The sequence below is a fragment of the Larimichthys crocea genome, chromosome I, assembly GCF_000972845.2.
Source record: "Larimichthys crocea isolate SSNF chromosome I, L_crocea_2.0, whole genome shotgun sequence".
NCBI classification, from domain to species: Eukaryota; Metazoa; Chordata; class Actinopteri; family Sciaenidae; genus Larimichthys; species Larimichthys crocea.
In genome coordinates, this window is record NC_040011.1 from 9,153,050 (window position 1) to 9,168,398 (window position 15,349).

At 40.5% G+C, this 15,349-nt stretch overlaps 1 protein-coding gene across 2 annotated transcripts; it reads right to left on the reverse strand.

Moving 5' to 3' along the window:
- Positions 1 to 1,617: 1,617 nt before the first annotated feature.
- On the reverse strand, positions 1,618 to 13,746 carry emx3 (empty spiracles homeobox 3). Of its 2 annotated transcripts, none has more exons than XM_027280707.1 (3): positions 12,874 to 13,746; positions 4,895 to 5,076; positions 1,618 to 3,235 (listed from the first exon to the last, which is right to left on the reverse strand). In XM_027280707.1, the coding sequence occupies exons 1-3, from the start codon at positions 13,259 to 13,261 to the stop codon at positions 3,065 to 3,067; spliced, it is 741 nt and encodes a 246-aa protein (XP_027136508.1). In that variant the 5' UTR covers positions 13,262 to 13,746; the 3' UTR covers positions 1,618 to 3,064. The 2 variants fall into 2 exon arrangements, with proteins under 2 accessions (XP_027136508.1, XP_027136503.1); XM_027280702.1 differs by having other exon boundaries at positions 4,895 to 5,079.
- Positions 13,747 to 15,349: the final 1,603 nt, after the last annotated feature.

Below are 15,349 nucleotides of genomic sequence, written 5' to 3' on the forward strand. Positions count from 1 at the left end.
CTCCAAAGAACCGCCAAATGTCTCACTAAGGCACCGTAAACTGCTCTGAAGAACACAGGCAGGAAGGAACCATTTCTACAAAGTTCTTCAGAGTGAAGAAACAGAGAACCTCTTTGAAGAACACAGAGGTGTTCCTTCAAATGTTCTTTAAGGAACGTTACAGCTGACGAGCTGAACTGATTTCACAGCTGATGGACGGACAACGACGAGCTGCAGCCACGACGTCAGGTTTGAAGTGAACAGGTGAGTCTAACACATGAAGAACGTTCACAGAACGTTTCAGAAGTGAATAAACACAGAACCTTTAAAGAACCTTTGAAAAACCTTTATTTGTCCAGCAGGTCTCAGTCTGACTGTGTTCTGTGGTCACATGACCAGAATTTCATAGTTTAGATTTTTTTGTAGTACCATGACCACTACACTGTGTGTGTCTGTGTGTGTGTGTCTGTGTGTATGTGAGTGTGTGTGTGAGTGTGTGTGTGTGTCTGTGTGAGTGTGTGTCTGTGCGTGTGTGTCTGTGCAAGTGTGTGTCTGTCTGTGTGTCTGTGTGAGTGTTTTATGCTTTGTGTATTCTCAGATATAATTATAAATGTTTTAGTGTGTGTTAAACTGTTTCACATAATTACAATTAAACCCAGCTGCTGCTGACGTCACTCAGATGACGATAATTAATTAACGTCACGTGCTACTTTAAAGTTATTTTGTACATTTCCGGTATTTTTTAAATGAATCTGTGATCTGATTGGACGTCAGACAAAAGCCCCGCGGACTGTCTGAATATTCAGATTAATTAATACATCATTTAAATAATTAACGTGTCCGCTCTGCAGCTCCGGTGCGCAGCCGCGGAGGCCTCGTCAGTCCGCGGCCGGAGGAGAACCGAGACACCGGGACTGAAGCTGATCAGCAGCCGAGGATCAGCTGCGACCTGCGGCGGAGTTACAGGCTGAGAACCGGAGCTCTGAACCGCAAACACGCGTCACACCGCACGGTGACGTTTGAAAACCGAAACTGAACTCAAGTAATGTATAATAATAATAATAAAAATATTAATAATGATGATAATAATAATGATAATGATAATAATTATAATTATAATATTAATAATAAATTAATTGAATTGTGTTTAAATTCTTAAAAAAGGTTCTGAGTCACTTTGTTTAAATTAAACCTCTTCATTAAAAATAAATCCTTTATTTTCTATAAAAATAATCTGATTTTCATTTTGGTTTTAAAAATAATTTAAATTTAAATTTTCAAATCGAATCAAACAGATTTTTGTTCAACAAAACAAACTGACGTCATTTCCTGTTTCCGTGAAGATCTCAGATCAGAAATCATGAATCACGTGAACGAAACTTTTTGATCTGAATTCATTTTATTTATATTTTTTTCAAATCTGAACACAGGAAGTACAAATCTGCTGTCGTTTCTTCTCCTCGTCAGAGGAAACGAGTCGTACAGTTAGTGCATTCATCCTAACGATGAAAAAATAGATCTGAAGAAGAAAGAGAAGAAGAAGAAGAGGAGGAAGAAGAGGAGGAAGAAGAGGAGGAAGAAGAGGAGGAGGAAGAGGAGGAAGAAGAGGAGGAAGAAGAGGAGGAGGAAGAAGAAGAGGAGGAAGAAGAGGAAGAAGAAGAAGAGGAGGAAGAAGAAGAAGAGAAGAAGAGGAGGAAGTGCTACATAAGGAGGTGATGAGGTAAATCTGTCAGGAAGAAGAAACAAACAGATGAACGGATGAAAAACAAACAGTCACTCGTTATCGTCGTTATTTCCATATTTACACGTCGGATGCATAGAATACTTTTTTTACATAAATACCTACAACTTTTTTCTTTTGCTTCCAAAAAGACAAAAAAAACAAAAAACTACAAACGTCCAAACAGACCAGCCGGAGTGCCGCTGAGCAAGGCGCCGCACGCCAACCCCCGTCAGAGACAGGTGGAACATTCCTGCAGATCTTTAAGCGTGACATGTTCCTTCGTTACGAACACGTGAAGACAAATCTGGAAAATCGTCTCAGCTGTTTTTTTTTTTCTTGTTTTTTTTACAGTTTCCTCCGACAGGAAGTGAAGATTTCCACCTTAAAGTTTAAAGTCCACCTTAAAGCCGTCATCAGTCTGGGACATTGTTGTTCTGTAGCTGAACCAAAACCTGAAAACTACATTTCCCATGAGGCTTTGGGTCATGACGTCATAGACGTTTTGCACCTGAACCATGAACACGCAGCCTCACCTGAAGGACAATTAGTCTGATTTCATTTAATGATTCTGAGCTCGTTACAGACGGAGAACGTCACAGACAGATGAGCAACGTTAAACAAACGTTGGCGGTGAACGTTAAACAAACGTTGGCGGTGAACGTTAAACAAACGTTCCCTCTCTCCTGCTGGAGGAAGCTGACGATGTCCGAGCGGCTCCTCGTTAGTTAATCGTCTTTTTCAGGGCGCTGGTTTAAAGTTTGGCACCAAAATCCACCGAGCGAGTGTTCAGTCAGTGAACGCATCATCGCGTCCACGCGTCGGTCCAACAGGAAATGACAGTTTGTTGAAGCTCCTCCTCCTTCAGGGACACCATCAGTCCTCAGGAAGGTGTGTGTGTGTGTGTGTGTGTGTGTGTGATCACTTCTTCTTTAATTCAAATAAATTTGAGCCGTCGTCAAACTAAATAAAGATTTGAGGCGCCTGCAAACAGGAAACGCCTCTGATGTCATATCCTGTATAATTACTCGTTTTGAGTAGTCAAATGCCAAAATAAAAGTAATTTCTTTTATTTTGAAATGTATAGCCTGACAACCTTTGACTTTTATTTTGAAATCTCGGCCTCTTATTTTGTAGCAATTAATTAGTTAATTATTCATTTCTCACAGCAGAGGTCTGCGGCACATCAGGGGTCGTTTAGCTCAGTTAGCCTGTTGCTTTAAACGTGTGAGAAAAGCACCTGAACGCACCTGGACAGGTGTTTGGACTCCACTGTCAGAGAGAGTGTGCGTGTGTGCGTGTGTGTGTGTGTGTGTGTGTGTGTGTGTGTGTGTGTGTGTGTGTGTGTTAAATGTGTGTTGCAGTCTAGTCGTCGCTGATGACGTCCACGTCGTCGCCGCCGCCCGGCTGCTGAGTCGCCGCTCTCCAGCGGTTCACGTGTTGACTTCCCTTCCTCTTCTGCTGAGCTTCAGGTGACTCCTCCTCCAACTTCTGACGCTTGTGCTTCGTCCTGCGGTTCTGAAACCACACCTTCACCTGTAAGGACACACAGACAGACAGGTGAGTTATACACCTTCACCTGTACGGACACACAGACAGACAGGTCAGTTATACACCTTCACCTGTACGGACACACAGACAGACAGGTGAGTTATACACCTTCACCTGTACGGACACACAGACAGACAGGTGTGTGTGTGTTTCATAACAGCTTCATGTTCAGAGCGTGGAGTATCTGATTAATGCAAATGATCTCCATCATGCAGCAGTACATGTACTGCAGGTACTACATAAAGTGTGTACAAATACACTGTAACCATCATGAAGTGTCCCTTTAAACACGTTCATGGACGATCACACACGTCTGTCTGCTGATACTTAAAACATCATTTAGAAGTAGAAATACTCCTGCAGTACTGTAGTACTCCTGTAGTACTCCTGCAGTACTCCTGTAGTACTGCAGGAGTCCTGTAGTACTCCTGCAGTGCTGTAATACTCCTGTAGTACTCCTGCAGTACTGTGGTACTGATGCTGCATGTTTGAACACGTCTGACTCGTGTTGCTCGATCTGTCGCTGAGCTCAGATCAGATTCAGTGACACGTTTAAAAACTTCATCATGAAGTAACGAAGTCAAACATCTGAACAACATTTAAAGAACATTTGAACAACATTTGAACAACACTTGAACAACACTTGAACAACATTTGAACGTGTTCAGGAAGTTAGTTTTTTTTAATGACCATAACAAACAGACGTCTTCGTGTATTAAAGATTATTTCACAAAGTTCAGTTTGAGCTTCACGTTGAATCTGACTCAGCAGAATCGTTTGTTTCTGTCTGAAGCTCGTTAACGTCCAACAATTGCAAAATCTCTAATTCACATCTGATTAACGAGCGCTGATTGACGAGCTTCGCTCTGTGAGATGAGCTCATAAATAATCGAAGATGATTCACGCGGCTCGCTGGCGTCGGGCTCGTATCACCGTGACGACCTGAAGACAAACGCTGTCAATCATCCGTGAGAAAAGGCGGAGGGAGCGTGACTAACCCACGACTCACTTCCTCTGACGCCAGAAGACTGACGACAGACCAGCTTCCAGTCTCTAAGACTGTCTGACAGACTGAAGACTGACGACAGACCAGCTTCCAGTCTCTAAGACTGTCTGACAGACTGAAGACTGACGACAGACCAGCTTCCAGTCTCTAAGACTGTCTGACAGACTGAAGACTGACGACAGACCAGCTTCCAGTCTCTAAGACTGTCTGACAGACTGAAGACTGATCACAGATCAGATGTTTTATTGATTTTATGAACATTTCAAAGTTGTTTGTTTTTAATCGTTCATCATTTCAAATCTAGATTTTAGATGATGCTGAATATTATAAAATAATTATAAAATAATTCAGAATATTTGGAGAATTTGACATTTTCTATCATTTAATTTAATAATAATAAAATTAAAAAAACACTTTTTGCTGTTTTGTTTGACTTTTGTTATGTAAAAATTGAAGTTTTGTTTGTTTCTATTTTGTCTTCATACATGATTGGTCCACGCTGAGCCTGTCGTGTCTTCATCTGGGGTTTTTTTTATGTTGACACGTTTGATTCGTTCCTTCACGTTTTTGACTTTTTATGTTAATGACATGAAAACATGACGTTTCCCATCATGCCCTGGGTTTCCCATCATGCCTACCTGCGTCTCGGTCAGACACAGTCCGCTGGCGAGCTGTTTCCTCTCGGCTCCGACCACGTAGTGGTTCTTCTCGAAGGCTCGCTCCAGTCGGAGCAGCTGAGACGGGGAGAACGCCGTCCGGATCCGTTTGGGTTTCCTGGAGAACGGACCGTGAAGGAGGAGGTTCTCCGGACTGCTGTCCTCTGCTGAACACAGAACACGGACAGAACAGAACACGGACAGAACACGGACAGAACAGAACACAGAGGTTAACAGCAGAACCTGCAGTTCATGAACTGGTTTCAGTTTGACAGAAAAAATTTGAATGAAGACAAAAAGAAGATAAACACGATGTGTGTGTGTGTGTGCGTGTGTGTGTGTGTGTGTGTGTGTGTGTTTTTAATCAAAAATTAAACAAATTATTTTGATGATCAGATTTATTTATTTATTTATTTTATTGTTTTGTAGATATTTGATTATTATTTATTTATTAATTATACATTTTTCATGATTTTAGCTGAAACTCTTTAAAGTTTAAAATGGACGAACACGTTTAAATGTTTGAAACGTCTCAAAACCAAAAACATTTAAAGTGAGAAATGACGAAACACGAGTCAGCTGACAGACGTGAAGTCCGACCAATCAGTCGTCTGTATGTTAGTACAGAAATGTTAATTATTAATTAAAGGATGAGGTCAGGTGACACGTGGTGCCTTCAAGGACACAAAGAAAACAAAAACTCTGCATGAGCTGATTTAAGATGAAAACTGTTTATTTGACTTTTCAGAGCTCGTCGTCCTCGTCGTGTCCGAGACGGTTCACGCTGACTTAAAGTCAGATTATTTTAGTTTGAAATAAAGTTTGAAAGTTTCTGTTTTCTTTTGTTCTTTTTCTCGATTATTCAACTTTTCTTTGTCGTTTCGTTGATGGAAATCTTTTTTAGTTTGAGTCGATTCAAGTTTCAGACGTCATGAAAACATTTTGTCCGTTGAGGTTCGTCTGATTTTCTTTGAGCGGTTTGTCGCATTTAGAAAAAAGAAGCTAATTTGTTTATCAGACGTGAGTTCGTGAGTTCGAGTCCGCAGAGACGTTGACTTTGTCTTTGTGTTCTCGCCTCAAACCGACGTTTCAGCGCGAGCTTTTATTTTTCTGACCGTTTATTGAAATCTCACGTAAATGTTTCAAAAATCTATTTTACATAAAAACAAATTCACGCTTGACTTCTTCAACCGCTGCAGCTCGTCTGAAAGGAGCCGCCGCCGACACGCCGCACGCAAAGCAGTCGGTTTGCTGTGTCGGCTCGGAGGCGGCGAGCGGGACAATGATGGCGTGCAGGACGTGCTAACGTTAGCGTCTCATTGATATGCAAACGCACCGCGCCGTGACTCGCGGGGCGTTCAGGCGCCTCGCTTTGCAAATGTGACGGTTAAAAACAACCCGAGGTGACGCTTCACGAGACGACGCAGCCAACCAATGAAAACACAGGAAACCACGAGAAGCTTCAGCCGACGAGACGAAACTTTCTGAAACTTTCTGAAACTTCCTGAAACTTCCTGAAGATCAAACGCCAGGAAACGTTTTGTGTCCGACAGATTTCTGTTTGCAGATCGTGACGAGCTTTAATGTGACGAGTTCAACATGAAACTTCCTGTTTGAAGCTCGACAGAACTTTTATTTTGAAAGGTTTAGCAGTTTTATCAGCAGCAGGTGACAACAGGAAGTCCTCCCTCACACTCTGGACAACGACCACAGAAGAAGAAACTTTAAAATTCACTTTGACGTGAAACCCGAACACGGTACGCGATGACATCACAAAGTTTCACTGTGTCGAGTTTTCCACACTCAGCATCAACGTTACGCTAACGTTACGAGAAAACATTAAAATAACGTTCAAACTGAACTGACTTTGTCTGAGCACGTCTTTTAAAATGAAGTTACAAACGAGGAGACGAGGAGGCGAGGAGACAAGGACATGAGGAGACGAGGACATGAGGAGACGAGGAGACACTTCCTGTCAGTGGACTCACTGACAAACGGCTTCAGCTGCTGTGACGACAGACGAAAGAGAAGAAGAAGAAGAAGAAGAAGAAGAAGAATGTAAACAGAAGCAGCTGATTATGAAACTCGACCTGTCAATCAAACTCACTGCAGCAGCTAACGCGGCTAACGCTAAAATTCATCATTTCTGAACTCCAACATGCACGAAGGAGGAGAGAAGAAGAAGAGGAGGAGGAGACGAGGAGGAGACGAGGAGACAAGGAGACGAGGAGGAGACGAGGAGACGAGGAAACCAAAATAAAAAGTTTTTCTGCAACCGAGAAATCTACAAACAACAGAAGAAGAAGGCTGGAGGACTAAACATCCTGCGTTTTAACTGTCAGAGAAGAAGAAGACTGACGTAAACACAGGCTGTGTCTGAAATCACTCCCTAACCACTCTGTAGTGACCACGCCATGTTGTAGTGGTGTCCGAATGTTTAGTGTCACTGCATGTATCCCACAATTCACCGCGAGATGTAGTGAACATCCGATGGTCACCGAAGCAAGATATCCCATCATGCATTGCCAGAAGTTCTCTGGGCGCGGAAAGGAAATAAATTGAAATAAATTGAAATAAAAAAGTAAATAAAAAGTAAATAATTGAATTATTGATAAAACACAAACAGCCAGACTGACAGTAGATGGCATTTCTATAGCGCTACATGAGTTTTCTAAAATAACGGTGTATGTTTTTTTTTCGGCGGATGGATGAGAGGATGAGGATGATGCTTAAATAGAAAACAAACACGAAAAAAACATACGGACAGTAAAAAAGACTCTAATTTAATAAAAATGCAGTAGTAAATGGACAAAGACGACATTAATGTGGTACGTTTTAATTGTGCGACAGCAATGACGTAATTACCGGCGCCAAGAGAAGTGTCCGAAAGTGTCCGAACATTTTTTCTGTTGAGCTCATTATACATACACTACATTTATTTCCCTGGTAGGGAATGAGTGAGTGATTCATAGAATGAGTGCATCATGGGAAACAAAAACACTAAATCTGAGCTGACACTGAAACGAAATTTATTATTAAATTATATTTAAACTGAACGTCCTGTCTGTCATTAACGAGAAGAAGAAGAAACTGAAGTAAATAAAAATAAAAATGTTGAAAATTTTCTGTCGGATAAAAAAAGAAATAAAGATAAAAAGAGCAGATGGAACATCAGAGTCCCCCGACACCGACGAGTCCAGACCTGTCAGAGTTGAGTGTGTGTGTGTGGTGTGTGTGTGTGTGTGTGTGTGGTGTGTTGATGTGTGTGTGTGTGAATTGTGTGTGTGTGTGTGTGTGTGGTGTGACGTTGTGTGTGTGTGTGTGACTGTGTGGGTGTTGTGTGTGTGTGTGTGTGTGCTGTGTGTGTGTGTGTGTGAGAGTGTGTGTGTGTGTGAGACTGTGTGTGTGTGGTGTTCCGTGAAGACGAGTCGAAAACAATCAGGACGAAGACAAACAAAAAAAAACGACAGTTTGAACAAAGCTGCTCAAATGTAATGAGTATTCCTACTTGATTACTTTAAATGAGGATATTAATATATATAATAACAATATTACTAATTTATACAAGTGCAGCTCAAAGCCACGCCCCCTTTTTTCTCTCTTCTCCAATCACAGCTGAGCAACCCATGGTCAACTTCCTCCTTTCCCAGAGCTTTCAACATTTTTGAACATTTTTGAAAGAAATGTTCAAAAATGATTAAAAAGTTCAAAATATAAAAACTTTTTTTCAACATTTTAAATATTTTAAAACGTTAAAATTTTTTGTTTTTTTATCATTTTTTTGGGAGAAAATTTGACAAATTTTCCCAAAAAAATAAATCATCATTTAATTTTATTTTGAATATTTTTTTATTTGAACATTTTAAACGTTTTTTCAGCGTTTTTGAATAAAATTCACAATTAAAAAAAACATATTTTGAATATTTATCTTTTTTTTAAAAAACGTTTTTGAACATTTTAGAATTCCAAAATTGTCAAATGTTTCTAAAAAAAAAAAATTGAACATTTTAAACTTTTTTTCCAGCGTTTTTGAACATTTTTAGACTTACAAAATGTTCAGAATATTACAACTTTTTGAACATTTAAATATTCTGATACACTTTGGCAGCTGCCTCTGATGGATGAATCAAATAAAACCTTTCTGTGTCTCTACTTTTATTATCTATATGAACTCTACCTTTGTTTATTTCATGGAGCAGCTTCTAAATCTCAGTCTGACTGAAACTTAAAATAGAAACATGAAGAAGTTTAATTTGGGAGAGAGAGAGTCAATGACAATGAGCGAGCGCCGGCTTCGATAAAGCTGCTTAATTAAAGAATGTTGACTATTAATTTTTATAAACTAAAGCTGGATTCAGACGTCACACTCTGCAAGCCAATCAAAAACAAGCAGCCAGACCCGAAGACCCACAGGAAGACGCCCACAGGAAGAGACCCATAAGAAGAGACCCACAGGAAAAGACCCACAGGAAGACGCTCACATAAAGAGACCCACAAGAAGAGACCTACAAGAAGAGACCCACAGGAAGACGCCCACAGGAAGAGACCCACAAGAAGACGCCCACAGGAAGAGACCCACAGGAAGACGCCCACATGAAGAGACCCTCAGGAAGACACCCACAGGAAGAGACCGACAGGAAGAGACCCACAAGAAGAGACCCACAGGAAGACGCCCACACGAAGAGACCCTCAGGAAGACGCCCACAGGAAGAGACCCACAAGAAGAGACCCTCAGGAAGACGCCCACAGGAAGAGACCCTCAGGAAGACGCCCACAGGAAGAGACCCACAGGAAGAGACCCACATGAAGAGACCCTCAGGAAGAGACCCACAGGAAGACGCCCACATGAAGAGACCCACAGGAAGACGCCCACATGAAGAGACCCTCAGGAAGACGCCCACAGGAAGAGACCCACAGGAAGAGACCCACATGAAGAGACCCTCAGGAAGACACCCACAGGAATAGACCCACAGGAAGAGACCCACATGAAGAGACCCACAGGAAGACGCCCACATGAAGAGACCCTCAGGAAGACGCCCACAGGAAGAGACCCTCAGGAAGAGACCCTCAGGAAGACGCCCACAGGAAGAGACCCACAGGAAGACGCCCACATGAAGAGACCCACAGGAAGACGCCCACATGAAGAGACCCTCAGGAAGACGCCCACAGGAAGATGCCCACATGAAGAGACCCTCAGGAAGACGCCCACATGAAGAGACCCTCAGGAAGAGACCCTCAGGAAGAGACCCACAGGAAGAGACCCACAGGAAGACGGGAAGAAAAACCTTGTTCACTGTCTAGTGTAAACATTCAGCTTTCAGCAACCACGGAGGAGAGACCAATCGACTAATAACTAATAAACAAACACACGCAGATGTGACTGTAGCAATTTATGTAGATTAGCTCGTTAACTAACTGTTCTAATTAGCAGACAAGCTAACGTAGCTAGCAGTGTTGGCAGGTTTGATTTGACAGCGTGAATCTGTGAATCCGTCCTCAAAGCTCAAAACGCGGCATTAGAGGTGATTTGATGATGCATGATGGGTATACCTGCTCAAAAGATAATTTCACAATAAAAGCTCAACACAAACAGGAAGTCACAACAAACTTTAGCTGCTGATGAAGATCATGAGACGTGAATAAAAGCTCCAGAACAGCGAAAACTTTAAATTATATTTAGATCATTAACCAATCAGAGCAGAGCGCCGCAGACAGGAAGTCAGACGGGAAACGTGTTTTTGTTTCCTCGCTGTGATGTCACTGAGTTTGTTTCACCTGCTGAAGGATCCGTGACATCACGAGTTTAGAGCCAATCACAGCTGAGAACATGGTGGACGCAAGTGAAGCCTCCAAAACGTTTTTAAAAACTCGTTATGTTTCTAATTTTTACGGTGAAAGGATGTTAAAGTTGATTTCCATGTTGTTCGTTTGACATTAATTGATTTGATTTATTACCATGAAAATTAAGTTCTTTAAATTTTACAGTAAAACACTGTAAACCTTCATTTTATGCAACATTCATACAATATTTTTACGTTTTTAATTAAACGACAAAATGTTTCTTTTGATGTTTTTTGCTGTTTAATTAACGTGTAAAATACCGCATGAAGGTTTGCCATGAAATATTAGAAAAATGAAGAGAACCATAGTAGAAGAATATTACAGTAAAATCACGTTTGTACTTCTGATTTCACGTTTTGTGTTTTATTTCATGTTACTGAATAAATCTGTCAAAATAAACAGTTTTATTTACATAGAAATACGACAAATATAAGTACATGAACAGTCTGTCATTTAAAATACTTCGAACGCTGCGTGAAGGTTTTCCATGAAACATGAAACGTGTTTTTGATGACGACGTTTATCCGGTTTGGAGACGCTGAGACGAGACAAAAGACGTTAAACCGATTTAAATAAATGAGATGATAATTAACGTGATGAAGCATGAACATTAACGATGATTAAAAATCAGAGAAACATTTTCATCGTGAAGAGACTCGAGACGAAACGTTCAAATTTAAACAAAAACACCACGAAGACCTTTAATCTGTGTGTGTGTGTGTGTGTGTGTGTGTGTGTGTGAGAGACTTCCTGCTGGGACTCTTAACGAAGCTCTGAGGCCTCGTTTGGGTCGACAGCCACAGATTTACAAACAGGAAGTTACTGTAACATTTGACAAACGCTGTAAAAACGTTTTCAGAACCTCCTATGAAGACGAACACTGAGGTTATAACGAGCTTTAGTGTTAATTAATGTGACTTTAATGTTCTAATGTTCATGAGCTCAGATAAACTATAAAACGTTTTAAAAGTTTTTAATAAAATAATAATTCAGAATGTTTCTAATAAAGATTATTGATATTTTAGATTTATGGATCATTGATCAGAGAAGATCAAACATTAAAGAGTTAAAACAGAAACACTTTATTTATAGTTATTATTTTTATTATAATTCATTATTCAGATTTTTGTTTTTTAATTCTCAAAATGGTTCAAACGCTTTTTTTCATTCAAACTTTATTTTCATTTTTATTTTGTAAAAAAAATGTTGATTTTTATTTTTTATCTGAATCAAATAAAAATAAAGTTTTTTGGTTTTGAATTTCTCATTATTTTTTTTATTGAAATATTTGAATGATTTCTGATGAAGATCAATTTATTTATTAATGAAATCTTATTTATGATCAGAAACATGAAGATGATGAAGATGATGCTCAGGCCGCTGCTTCATCACGTGGCAATAAAAACAATCAATAATCAATAATCATCTTTTTTCTTCAATCAGCTGAAAATTAATCAGTGAATCAGATTTAAATTAAAACTTTATTTAAAAGATTTAAAGAAAACGAAGTTTAACTTTAATATTTCATTTTTATTTCAACTCAAACTGACTTCATGAGATTTTTATTGTTTCAACTAAATTTGAAACGAGTTTAATTTGATTATTTCTTTAATTCTCAAACAAAAACTTGAATTTAAAATGTAATTTATATTTTAAACTGTCAAAATGTTTCCGGTTAATTTAAATAAAATGTTTTTGAACAAATATTAAAATATATTTTATTATTATACAACAAACAGTATTGAAACAAACTATTTATCCTGATGACGCCTCGAAATATTTTTCATTTGTTACAAACAGGATGAATTATCACTGATTATTATTGATTATTACTGATTATTGAAGAGATGAAGATGAGATTTTAATGTGATGAGAATTTTAAATATTTTAAACTGAAGGAGAAAAAACATGAATCTGATTTTCTGACAGGAAACTTCATGAAGATCGAATCAAATCATTTGTTGATAAATTAATTCACATTAAATTAATTTAAAGATTCTTTTTTAATCTTTTTTTCGTCATAAATTTATTTTTTTACCTGATTTCTGAATCAAATCATGAAAACATGAAATTAATCCCGGATCAGAACCAGAACCTCCCTCCGTCCCTCCCGTCCTTACCTTGGAAGCGGTGTCCCAGGTACCGGCTCCGCAGCACCCACGGGTAGAAGCTGAGCGCGTCCCGGTGCTGCGGGCTGAAGAAGCTCTGCGGGGGGATCTGCAGCGGGTGCAGCGGCAGCCCGCCGGGGCTCTGCGTGTGCGGCCCGGGCTCCTGGAGCACCAAATCCGGCCCGGCCGAGTACAAAGTCCTCCCGCTGCTGCCCTGGAAGCAGGAGCCGAACACCCCTGCAGCAGCAGCGGCGGCGGGATGCAGGGACTCCGGGAACCTGAGCGCCGTGGGCCGGATGGGCTCATCCCCGGAGCCGCCTCCTCCTCCGTGGCTGATCGCCTCCTTCCCGACCAGAGCCTCGATGGTGAAGCACTTCTTGTTATTGCTGTGCTGGAACATTGTGGTGAGGGAGAGGGTGAAGATGTGAGCAGATCGGGTCCAGTCGGTCCGGTTCGGTCCTGTCCTCAGATGCGCAGCTTCCCCCGGAGACCCATAACTCTCCACAACAGTCCTCCCGTGCGTAAAAGCCGCGCGCACTCCCTGACTGCTGCACCTGGAGGCGGCTGAACTTTCCTCTCACCTGTGTGCGGGGCGGTGTCTCTCCCGCGCTCCGTAAAACGAGAAAAATCCCGCAAAGTCCCGCAAAGTGTCCGGGCAGAGTGCGGCGGGTCCTCCGAGCAGCAGCGGCCGGGTTCGAGCGCGCAGAGGCGGGCAGCGGGGCTCTGAGCAGTCGGTGCTTCCTCACTCCTCCTGCCGCCTCATGCCGGAGTCTGAGCCGGAGACTGCGGAGCGCGCGGATACCTGCCCTGCCCTCCGACAGAGGTGCGCTGAGCATGCGCAGAGCAGCCCACTCCGACAGCCATTTTGTTGATTTGAGTGGATGACGGAGAGGAAGAGGAGGATGATGGGACATGAGTGACAGGAGGAAGGTGAGGATGATGAAGATGATGAAGATGATGATGGAAAGTAACTGAGTTTACTGAAGTAACTAAGTACTTCAAGTATTTCCACTTTCATCAGCTTCAGTTACAAAATATCCAAAAATATTCAAAAAGTTTTTCAACTTTTCTCCATCACTGAATATTAATGAGCCATCAGTGACGTCACGGAGTTCAAACGGATTCATATTAATTAAGTTTGTCAACAAATCATTTTAGAAGAAAGGAATCCGACACATTTTTATTATTATTATTTTAGAGTATTATTATTATGATAATATTGTAAATAATATCACAAGTCAAAGTTTGTCTGATTTAAAAATCATTCTGAATAATTAAAATCCTCCTCATTATTTATTCATGATTTGCTTCATGTTCAAACTGAGGCCCACGGGCCGAACACGGCCAACAGAAGTTTGAACTCAAAAATAATTTAAATAATTGAAAACATTTAAATATGAAGTTTCTCTGATTGTAAATTATTTATCAGGATCTGAGCAGGAAGTCCTTAAAAGGAAGTTTCTCTGCTGTTATGTCAAATGATCTGACGTGTGACGATTTCAACGTGAAACACGCGTCACAAAATTCTAAACATTAAAATCAACATTAAACTAACGTTAAATCAACAATAAACTAATGTTAAATCAACATTAAACTAACGTTAAATCAACAATAAACTAACGTTAAATCAATGTTTCCCTTACATTGCATCGAGCCGATGGACGTAACGCGTCAATAAAAAAATAAAGTTTTTGTCTGAAACTTTTCAGTTTTTCTATTTTTTAAGTTTTTGCTGGTTTCAAAATATTTTTCATTTATTTTAATTATTGATTTTATTTATTTCATTAATCAATGAATCAGTTTCAAATATAAATAAAACTGATCTGAAACTTTAATATTTATGTTTAAATGTTAAAAAAGAAACTTTAACTGTGTGTGTGTGTGTGTGTGTGTGACTGTGTATGTGAGTGTGTGTGTGTGTGTGAGAGTGTGTGTGTATGTGAGTGTGTGTGTGTGTGTGAGAGTGACAGGTCAATTGACACAGAACAACACAGTTGACCCCATAGGTCAAAGGTCAAAGGAAACACAGAAAGATAACAAATCGCTCACACACACACACACACAGTCACACACACACACTCACACACAGTCACACTCACACACAGTCACACTCACACACACAGTCACACACACACACTCACACACAGTCACACACACACACTCACACACACACACACACACACACACACACACACTCACACAGTCACACACACACAGTTTGTAGGTGAACAATCAGAAACATTGAGGTCATATTTGAATAATATTATTTTTTATCTGCAGTGAGTCGCGGACACGTAACCACGACGACGCTTCAGGTCGTTAAACTTCCGTTACCGTGGTTACCGTGCACAGTCTCATGCTAACGGGACGCTGGCTTCGTTACGTTAGCTAGTGAAGCTGTTAGTGTCTATGGACAGACGTCACGACACCTCCGCCTTTACAGGTGGAGGTGTAAGTGACAAACTTAATTAATATGAATTGGTGACAT

Bases quoted from the DNA above. Each gene is read 5' to 3' on its own strand.
- emx3 (XM_027280702.1), bottom strand. From the start codon at position 13,261: ATGTTCCAGCACAGCAATAACAAGAAGTGCTTCACCATCGAGGCTCTG. The intron at 5,080-12,873 runs GTAAGGACGGGA...TTCTGTGTTCAG, and splicing joins CCTGGGACACCGCTTCCAAG to CAGAGGACAGCAGTCCGGAG. The intron at 3,236-4,894 runs GTAGGCATGATG...GTGTCCTTACAG, and splicing joins TGTGTCTGACCGAGACGCAG to GTGAAGGTGTGGTTTCAGAA.